This window comes from Pan troglodytes, chromosome 10, assembly GCF_028858775.2.
Source record: "Pan troglodytes isolate AG18354 chromosome 10, NHGRI_mPanTro3-v2.0_pri, whole genome shotgun sequence".
NCBI classification, from domain to species: domain Eukaryota; kingdom Metazoa; phylum Chordata; class Mammalia; order Primates; family Hominidae; genus Pan; species Pan troglodytes.
Genome location: NC_072408.2, coordinates 46593832 through 46604555, shown reverse-complemented (window position 1 = coordinate 46604555; position 10724 = coordinate 46593832). Strand labels below are relative to the sequence as shown.

Sequence of the window (10724 nt, the reverse complement as noted above, 5' to 3'; positions counted from 1 at the left end):
GCCTCGGCCTCCCAAAGTGCTGGACTTACAGGCATGAGCCACCGTGCCCGGCCAGAAAATTCACTTTTGTTCCCTCAATATTTCCATAAACTCTGTATCTCCCAGAGATGGTCAAGGAATTCATGAGCTAAGATAACATGATAGAGTTGCAGAGAAACAAAAACAACAGAAATAAAAGGCGCTTCTGAGAAACCTTGGCAGAGATGGTCAGAGAGGCACATTTAGTATGACGCAGTATAAGTTAGTGTTGAAGGGTTTAATTCCTCGGAGCTCTACTTTCCTCATCTGTAAACTAGGGATAATAATTCATAGAGTTTGTCATATGGATGAAATGTGATCATGTGATATGAAAAGCCAACTACTCGGCCAGGCGCGGTGGCTCACGCCTGTATTCCCAGCACTTTGGGAGGCCGAGGCGGGCGGATCACGAGGTCAAGAGATCGAGACCATCCTAGCTAACACTGTGAAACCCCGTCTCTACTAAAAATACAAAAATTTAGCCAGGTGTGGTGGCACGCGCCTGTAGTCTCAGCTACTCAGGAGGCTGAGGCAGGAGAATCGCTTGAACCCGGGAGGCAGAGGTTGCAGTGAGCTGAGATCGCGCCACTGCACTCCAGCCTGGGTGGCAGAACGAGACTCCGTCTCAAAAAAAAAAAAAAAAGCCAACTACTCTGCATAGTTAGCAATCAAAAAATGTAAGCTATTCATTATCCTAATGAACTGAAAAAACTGCTTTTGCGCCTATCGGGAGGAGACTGTTAGAAGCCAAAGGCTCATTTAAAGAGGACGTAAGGAAAAGCAACCAAAAAGGTGGGAATAGAGTTTAAGGCGCGTTCGTGGTGATTCAGACCTAGAGTGGGGAGCAAGCCCTCTCTCTGGACAGCCCTCAGCGGCGAGGGGAGCGGGCGCCCGCGGGCCCAGCCGGGGTGCCCGGCAGCCAGGACTCCGAGGCGGAACCCGCAGCCTGGTCCCGGCGTCGGCGCCTCCCCGGCGGCGTAGGGAGCGCAGCCGCGGGGACCGGGGGCGAGGCCGGGGCGGTGCAGTAAGGGCTTCCCTCCCGGGCGCGGTCGCCCTCTTACCTGGAGCTTCCCCTCGCTGGGGTTTTGCCCACCTGACGCCCCCGCACCTACCGGGGACGGGGCAGACGTCCGGCCTGCTCCCTCCTCCCAGTGGACACCTCCGTCCCTGTCCCGGCCCATTCTCCAGCCCCAGAGCCCTTCCTCCCCTTCCTCCCCTTCCTCCTCTTCCTCCTCTTCCTGCTCCTGGCTCCTTCCGACGAGTTTGGTTTGAACTTTTGAATCCGCCAATCAGCGCCGCGCGCCCCCACTCCGCGGGTGCGGCCGGGCGCAGGCCAGGGCTCGAAGGTGGGGCCGCAGCGGCACGGGGCGGGGTCCGGGGCCCGCCCTCCCGACACGTGGCCGGGGACCGGGTATATAAGGCCCTTCGGGGCCGGCCACCCTTTCACTACTTCTCCCCCGGACTCCTTGGTAGTCTGTTAGTGGGAGATCCTTGTTGCCGTCCCTTCGCCTCCTTCAGCGTCGCAGACCCCTTCAAGTTCTAGTCATGGTGAGTGGGGTTCCCTCGGGGCTGGGGAAGAGTGCGCGTCCCAGGGGACGGCGGGCCCGGAAACTACTGCCTGCACCTCGGGCCGCGCCCAGGACAGCTCCAGACTGCCCCGGGCCCCTCCGGTTAACCTGGCTTGTGGTGGCCGGGCTTGGAAGGTCGAGTTCACTTGGCAGACACCAGTTCGGGCCGGAAAACCTGGCCCGGGTGCGGCCATCAGTGGAAATGGAAAGCCCTCTTGATCCTAGTGAGGGCTTTCCCCGCAGGGCCCGCTACTGCCCTAGGGAGGAAGGTCAGGGAGCCTGCTCATTGGCCTCCAAGAACTTAAAACTAAAAATCCCTCCCCACGTTTTCTCAAGCGACCTCTCCTTCCCACTGCCTTACAAACTGGGCCCCGGAGGCCCTCGTGCGCTCCCGCACCGACGGTGCAGCACTTCCTGGCTCCCCCTCTCCAGCGCCCAGTGACTCGCTGCTGAGTCACCTGTGGCCCTGCCCTGGGGAGAGCTTCCAACTGCGCCAGTCCACTTGAGAACGGAGGCAGGCACCTCCTTGGAAGGGAATAATTAACTTTCACGTTGCCTAATCCTGCATTTCTGGTGTTAATCTAGTGGTAGGTTTATAGCTGAAGCTTTCTACTTAAGCCGGGTTTAAAAACACGTCCACAAAAGGATATTTTCTTATAAAACCAGAGTTGGCCCGGCGCAGTGGCTCACGCCTGTAATCCCAGCACTTGTTCGAGACAAGCCTGGCCAACATGGTGAAACCCCGTTTCTACTTAAAAAAAAAAAAAAAACGCTGGGCGTGGTGGCGCGCGCCTGTAATCCCAGCTGCTCGGGAGGCTGAGGCAGGAAAATCGCTTGAACCCAGGAGGCGTAGGTTTCCCTGAGCCGAGATCGCGCCACTGCGCTCCAGTCTGGACGACAGAGCGAAACTGTCTCAAAAAAACGCAAACCCGGCCCGGCGCGGTGGCTCACGCCTGTAATCCCAGCACTTTGGGAGGCTGAGGCTGGTGGATCACGAGATCAGGAAATCGAGACCATCCTGGCTAACACGGTGAAACCCTGTCTCTACTAAAAAAAAAAAAATTAGCTGGGCGTGGTGGCGGGCGCTTGTAGTCTCAGCTACTCGGGAGGCTGAGGCAGGAGAATGGCGTGAACCCGGGAGGCGGAGCTTGCAGTGAGCCGAGATCGCGCCACTGCACTCCAGCCTGGGCGACAGAGCAAGACTCCGTCCAAAAACAAAAAAACAAAAACAAAAAAAACCGCAAACCCCAGAGTAAACTAGTACCACGTGTTCTTAGTTCAGTTTTAAAGAAACGTGAAATTATACGTAACTTGAGTGTTTTCTATAAAGCTTCCAGAAGTATTGAAAACAACTATCTTAGGCCGGGCGCGATGGCTTATGTTTGTAATCCCAGCACTTTGGGAGTCCGAGGCGGGAGGACCGCTTGAGCTCAGGAGGTCGAGACCAGCCTGGGCAACACGGTGAAACTCTGTCTATACTAAAAATACAAAAATTATCTGGGCGTCGTGGTGCCTGCCTGTAGTCCCAGCTTCTCGGGAGGCAGGGGTGGGAGGATCTTTTGATCCCGGGAGGTGGAAGCTGCAGTGAGCCCAGATCGCACCACTGCACTCCAGCGAGACCTTATCTCAAAAATACGTACATCAATTTAAATATAAAAATCAAATGTAAATACATGTATATGTCGCACTGTAACAACTTATTGCTTCTTTTCAAGCAATACCAAAAAGATACTGGTAAAAGTGTGATTCACAAAGTAGTGAGACCCTTTAAAAAGCAGGAGAGCGGCAGCGGACTGGTTTAGGCGAACACTGGTTAAATTTTCTTGTTTTTTAACGAGAGGTAAGAGCTGCTTATCCAGTTAACACTAGACCAATTGACTCCACCTGTGCCTCACTTTCTCCCACGTGGCCAGGGGAGAGTGGAGGGTAAGTCAGTGGCCGCTGACTGCCTGCTAAGCTTCAAGAAGGCAGTTTAGACTGAGCAATGAAAGAAAAATTGCGGGCGCAAAATAGAAGCGGCATTTAAACAGAAGAAGCATTTGTTAGAATGAGTGGATCTTCTCAGATACTTTATCTCCTTGGGCCTGGGGGCCATCATGATCAGGTATCTGGTTATCTCCAGCTTTTTGGGGCTTGGGCGTTTCCAAAGTCCAGTTAAAGGTAAACATGATGCCGGGCGTGGTGGCTCCCGCCTATAATCCCAGCACTTTGGGAGGCCGAGGTGAGTAGATCACCCGAGGTCAGGAGTTCAAGACCAGCCTGGCCAACATGGTGAAACCCCATCTCTACTAAAAATATGAAAATAAGCCAGGCATGGTGGTGGGCACCTGTAATCCCAGCTACTTGGGAGGCTGAGGCAGGAAAATCGCTTGAACCTGGAAGGCGGAGTTTCCACTGCATTCCAGCCTGGGCGACAGAGCGAGACTTTTTCTCAAAAAGGTAAACATGATGCAATGGTAAATAGTCATGGGCTAATTAGAACAAACTACTCCTGTTCTCCCACACCCCTGGAGCTGGGTGAGTAGACACAGGTGATACTGAGCTTGCTGATGTGGTTAAGAGACCTTGATTGTTTCATGGGGAGTGTAGGTGGGAAGGAGGTCAAAGGTTGTGAGTAATTAGGGTTTTTATTATCTCTTGGCTTATGAGACCAGGTCCTTTGAGAACTTAGTGCTCTGCCAGTCTCCAAAGTGGCTAATCTGACTTATGATGAAATGCCAAACACCCTTTTTGTTTTCCTGTTAAGTCTGTGTGTACAGATTCTATGTTTATTCCCTTATTTTACTAAGCAGGTGTGGGTTTGGTAATTTCTAACTATATTCTGCTTTGGCCCCTCTGGCCTTTCTAAATTAACTTGGTCCACCTCATAAATATATATCTATGAGAGAGAGACACACAGACACAGACACAGAGTCTTGGCTCTGTTGCCCAGGCTGGAGTGCAGTGGCGAGATCTCTGCAACCGCCGCCTCCTGGGTTTGGGTTCAAGTGATTCTCATGCCTCAGTCTTCCGAGTAGCTGGGACTACAGGCACGCACCACCATGCCTGGCTAATTCTTGTATTTTTAGTAGAGATGGGGTTTCAGCATATTGGCCAGGCTGTTCTTGAACTCCTTGACCTCAGATGATCCACCCACCTCGGTCTCCCAAAGTCCTGGGATTACAGGCATGAGCCACTGTGCTCTACCATAATTTTTTTTTTTTTTTTTGTATTTTTAATAGAGACAGTTTCACCATGTTGGCCAGGCTGATTTCAAACTCCTGACCTCAAGTGATCTGCTCACCTTGGCCTCCCAAAGTGCTGGGATTACAGGTGTGAGCCAGAAACAACTAATTTCTTAACCTATCAGTAAAGTCTTGGTAACATTTCTAGCCTTTATTATTATGGTCTTCCCTCTTCCGGAGATGTTTTGACGGTGAAGGAAAAACGTTCTTCCTATAGATTAGATTCTTCCACTTGGTTAAAAAGCTGCCTCTGACCACAGTTTTTAAAATACAGCTAACTGCTGCTTATCCAGCATTTTCTTCATGAGTCATGGCTATAGTTTGCTGGTTTAAGCTGGTTTTAAAGGAGGGAGAGAGAAGCTTTTGTCTCCTAAAGAATAGGATTAAAGCGGGACCAGAATGAGCTCAGTAGTTACACAATCATTCAGAGAATGAATCAGAGCTGGAAAGGGGAATTTTGCCTTAGTTTAAGGAATCATATCTACTGTAGCTACAAAGCAACTGTCTGGTCTTGCCAAGTAGTTCATGAACACATCTTTGGTTTTCCAAGGCACTTTTGCTGAATTAGGTCTTCAAAGATTTTTGCTTTTGAAATTATAGCCCCTGAGCAGGAGTGGCCTGCTGAAAGATGGTTATCTTTTTTTGTTTGAGATGGAATCTCTTGTCACTCAGGCTGGAGGGCAGTGGTGTGATCTCAGCTCACTGCAACCTCCACCTCCTGAGTTCAAGTGATTCTCCTCCCTCAGCCTCCCAAGTAGCTGGGACTACAGGTGTGCGCCATCATGCCTGGCTAATTTTTTTTGTATTTTTAGTAGAGATGCAGTTTTGCCATGTTGGCCAAGCAGATCTCAAACTCCTGACCTCAGGTGATCCACCTGCCTCAGCCTCCCAAAGTACTGGGATTACAGGCGTGCGTCACTGCGCCCAGCCAGTTATCTGTCTTGAAGGTTAATCAGTCATTAGGTGTGAATCATTCCTTAATGTCCCATCTGATGTATTATATCCTGACATTTTCCTTTCTTCCTCCCACAGCGTGAGTGCATCTCCATCCACGTTGGCCAGGCTGGTGTCCAGATTGGCAATGCCTGCTGGGAGCTCTACTGCCTGGAACACGGCATCCAGCCCGATGGCCAGATGCCAAGTGACAAGACCATTGGGGGAGGAGATGATTCCTTCAACACCTTCTTCAGTGAGACGGGTGCTGGCAAGCATGTGCCCCGGGCAGTGTTTGTAGACTTGGAACCCACAGTCATTGGTGAGTTGACCTCAGTAACCCAAGTGAGATCCCAGGGTGCTGGGACAGGAGGTCTGTCCTTGGGGGGGGGCTCCGCTGGTCACTCACCCACTCTCCCTCCCCGCTCCTTGTCCCTCCTCCTCCTCCCCCCTGCTCCTCCCCCATCATGTTCTCCAGATGAAGTTCGCACTGGCACCTACCGCCAACTCTTCCACCCTGAGCAACTCATCACAGGCAAGGAAGATGCTGCCAATAACTATGCCCGAGGGCACTACACCATTGGCAAGGAGATCATTGACCTCGTGTTGGACCGAATTCGCAAGCTGGTAAGTATAGTACTTTAAATAAAGTGGGATGAGAGTTTCTTTTGCAGTTCTGAGACCAAACTACAAAAATCATTCTTTGCAACTAAAATGAGACTATTTGCATTGCAACTAAAATGTATCTGTTCACTAAATTAATTGGATTTCTGAACCAGATGATCTTGGGTTTATGGGACAACTATGGGGTAGAAGTAAGTGCTCTTTAGCCTATTTTGCTTCAAGCTGAGACACCCCTTTTGAGGTCATCTTAGTCATACTGAGTGAGTAGGTAGCTGACTTCTACATGTAACTAATTGATCAAAGTCATTTTTTAAAAATCTGGGATGGTTCCTTCATGTCAATACAGAAAGTTCAGAGAACAAGAAGCCAGTGTCACACTGACAAGAAACAGCCAATACTGGAAACTTCCAGTACTGCTGAAAGTGGAGTCGGGAGCTTCCTTATGAAGTGTGCTGTTTGGATCACTTTAATTAAGATCCTGGCAATCAGATGACTCTTTGCTCCTTAGGCATGTGGGCAGCTTGTAAGTAATTAACCAGAGATCAAGCATGATGGTCTGGGCAGAGTAACTTGTCAAGAAAATCACATTGTATTAAGCCCAGCCATGACTGCTCCATTCTAAAATAGAATAGCCTCATCATTCATGGCTTCATACTTTCTCAGATGTTTACGTAGTCTTCCCAGCAAAACTGGACTGATGTTTCCGATGCTTAAAAACTAAGCTTTAGGCTGGGCACGGTGGCTGACATCTGTAATCCCAGCACTGGGAGGCCAAGGTGGGCGGATCATGAGGTCAGGAGATCGAGACCATCCTGGCTAACATGGTGAAACCCTCTCTACTAAAAATACAAAAAATTAGCCGGGCGTGGTGGCAGGTGCCTGTAGTCCTAGCTACTAGGGAGGCTGAGGCAGGAGAATGGCATGAACATGGGAGGCGGAGCTTGCAGTGAGCCGAGATCATGCCACTGCACTCCAGCCTGGGCGACAGAGTGAGACTCCATCTCAAAAAAACAAACAAACAAACAAAAAAAAACCTAAGCTTTAGTTATAAGCACTGACTTGGAAAATCAGGGACCTGCCTTTAGGGACAAATAAACCTAGTAGCTATTTAGGGTTCTGGAACGTGAGGTTTATTGCCTACCAAAACAATTACATTTGTCCTTGGCATTACTGTGCTCACAGGAGGCTACACTGGTGTAATTGGTAGGCGAGAGTCTGCCCTGTGCATTGATCTCATGTAGTTTATGGACCCACAGGCTATAAGGGAGCTGAGTAGAGAATGTTCACAAATCTGAGGCCCATCACTTGGAGAAGCAAGAGTTTACAACAGAATACTTTATTTGGAAGGTCAAAATCATTCCTTCGTAAAGTAGCAGTTTGCTAACCAAAATAGCCCAGTTAGGTGGAGGAAATCCCCAACAATCTGAGGTCTCATGGAATTGTGGTTGTGTCACTTTACCCAAAATAAATGGGCTTCTTGGTACCTAGTGTCATATATTGGGTGCTTACTGTGCCAAGCACTATGCTGAGTACTTACTTAATTCTCAACCTAAGGTGATTACTATTCTCACTTAATCAATGGAAGAACTGAGAAATGAATGTGGTCATACAGTAAGGAACTGGTACAGCCGGATCCTGACACAGCCTGACTCCAGTACCAGGGTGTTAGAACTTTGGCTATTCTGTTGTTCCACCTCAGAAAGCAGCTGCCAAATCTTTACAAGACATCCACTGTACCAGGTTGGTGGTCCTGGGCCTGCCCCTTAGGAGCTCTCCAACTAAGAAACTGCCCTGTTCTGTGGCCACAGCAAGAGAACCAGAGGCTGCCTTCCCAGTTACCAAAACTTGAGCCCTGTATGCAAGCCCAGGCCTTGTGATTCCTCTGCCTGAGGAAATAGTTTATCTTAAAATAGTCTCAGCAAAGGTTTTTCTGCTCAAGGACTTGATTGTGAAAAGTTCTGAATCACTTAGCACTTAAAAGCTTTTTTTTTTTTTTTTTTTTAAATTTTTTTTTGGAGACAGGGTCTGCTCTGTCATCCAGGCTGGAGTGCAGTGGCATGATCATCAGTCTTGAACCCCTGGGCTCAAATGCAAATGGTCCTCCCACCTTGGACCCCCAAAGTGTTGATTACAGGCGTGAGCCACTGCGCCTGGCCCAGAAGAGTTTTAAAATTGCAATTGGAGTAGCCATAGATTTATAAAAGTCCTCTGCAGGTTTCACCAAATGTGAACACTAAATGAAACTTTCGCAACACTAAAATGAAACTTTTTTATTTTGCAGGCTGACCAGTGCACCGGTCTTCAGGGCTTCTTGGTTTTCCACAGCTTTGGTGGGGGAACTGGTTCTGGGTTCACCTCCCTGCTCATGGAACGTCTCTCAGTTGATTATGGCAAGAAGTCCAAGCTGGAGTTCTCCATTTACCCAGCGCCCCAGGTTTCCACAGCTGTAGTTGAGCCCTACAACTCCATCCTCACCACCCACACCACCCTGGAGCACTCTGATTGTGCCTTCATGGTAGACAATGAGGCCATCTATGACATCTGTCGTAGAAACCTCGATATCGAGCGCCCAACCTACACTAACCTTAACCGCCTTATTAGCCAGATTGTGTCCTCCATCACTGCTTCCCTGAGATTTGATGGAGCCCTGAATGTTGACCTGACAGAATTCCAGACCAACCTGGTGCCCTACCCCCGCATCCACTTCCCTCTGGCCACATATGCCCCTGTCATCTCTGCTGAGAAAGCCTACCATGAACAGCTTACTGTAGCAGAGATCACCAATGCTTGCTTTGAGCCAGCCAACCAGATGGTGAAATGTGACCCTCGCCATGGTAAATACATGGCTTGCTGCCTGTTGTACCGTGGTGACGTGGTTCCCAAAGATGTCAATGCTGCCATTGCCACCATCAAGACCAAGCGTACCATCCAGTTTGTGGATTGGTGCCCCACTGGCTTCAAGGTTGGCATTAATTACCAGCCTCCCACTGTGGTGCCTGGCGGAGACCTGGCCAAGGTACAGAGAGCTGTGTGCATGCTGAGCAACACCACAGCTGTTGCCGAGGCCTGGGCTCGCCTGGACCACAAGTTTGACCTGATGTATGCCAAGCGTGCCTTTGTTCACTGGTACGTGGGTGAGGGGATGGAGGAAGGCGAGTTTTCAGAGGCCCGTGAGGACATGGCTGCCCTTGAGAAGGATTATGAGGAGGTTGGAGCAGATAGTGCTGACGGAGAGGATGAGGGTGAAGAGTATTAACCTGTGTGCTGTACTTTTACACTCCATTGTCTTGGAACTGTCTTATTTTTGTTCTGTAAATGTCTATTGCCGTAAATTGTTAATAAAAGTGATGTTTCCATTTTAAATGTCAAGCTGACTTAAATACTTGATCCAGTTAAAGTTGGATGTATGAGGCTGGTAGATGAAACCACCTGAGTCGAGGGTCTTGCTCTGTCACCCAGGCTGGAGTGCAGTGGCATGATAATACATAGCTCATTGCAGCCTCGAGCTCCTGGACTCGTGATTCTCCTGCTTCAGCCTCCTGAGTAGCTGGGGACTGCAGGTGCACACCACCATGCCCAGCTATTTTTATTTCTTGTAGAGATGGGGCCTTGCTATGCTGCCCAGGGTGGTCTTGAACTGGCTTCAAGTGATCCTCCTGCCTCAACCTCTCAAAGTTTTGATTATAGGCATGAGCCCCTGCCCAGCTTCTTGGTTTATCTGTTTAATTTGGGCCTGAATTAAGTGGTTATAGAATCATTTTGTAAGTGAGGAAACAGGTTCAGATTGAGCCAGTGCTTCTCTAACTAAAATGGATGTGAATCACCTGTAGATATTAAAATGCAGGTTTGGGGTCAACCTGGTGGCTCATGCACTTCGGGAGACCAAGTTGGGTGGATCACAAGCCCAGGAATTCGAGACCAGCCTGGGCAACATGGTGAAAACCCATCTCTACCAAAACAAAAATTTGCATGGTGTGATGGCACCTGCCTATAGGTGGGAGGGCCACCTGAGCCCAAGAAGGTTGAGGCTGTAGTGAGCCATGATTGCACCACTGCATTCCAGCCTGGGTGACGGAGACCCCTGACTCTCAAATTTAAAAACAAAATGCAGGTTCTAATTCTATAGGCTTGAGGTGAGGCTTCAGACACGTCTTAAATTTTTTTTCTTTGAGATGGTCTCTTTCCCAGGCTGCAGTGCAATGGCACCATCATAGCTCACCCCCACCTTGACCTGGGCTAAGCCATCCTCCCACCTCAGCCTCCCAAGTAGCCAGGACTACAGGTGTGTTCCACCATGCCTGGCTGATTCTTGTAATTTTTTTTTTTTTTTTTTTTGGCAGAGATGGGGTTTTGCCAT

The 10724-nt window shown here is 49.5% G+C and overlaps 1 protein-coding gene across 1 annotated transcript; it reads left to right on the top strand.

Moving 5' to 3' along the window:
* Positions 1-1325: 1325 nt before the first annotated feature.
* On the top strand, positions 1326-9730 carry TUBA1C (tubulin alpha 1c). Its single transcript, XM_009425485.4, has 4 exons — positions 1326-1566; positions 5843-6065; positions 6222-6370; positions 8649-9730. The coding sequence occupies exons 1-4, from the start codon at positions 1564-1566 to the stop codon at positions 9621-9623; spliced, it is 1350 nt and encodes a 449-aa protein (XP_009423760.1). The 5' UTR covers positions 1326-1563; the 3' UTR covers positions 9624-9730.
* The last annotated feature ends 994 nt before the right edge of the window (positions 9731-10724 follow it).

Coding starts and splice junctions, on each gene's coding strand:
- TUBA1C (XM_009425485.4), top strand. Junction 6,066..6,221: donor CTTGGAACCCACAGTCATTG/GTGAGTTGACCT, acceptor CATGTTCTCCAG/ATGAAGTTCGCACTGGCACC. Junction 6,371..8,648: donor TGGACCGAATTCGCAAGCTG/GTAAGTATAGTA, acceptor TTTATTTTGCAG/GCTGACCAGTGCACCGGTCT.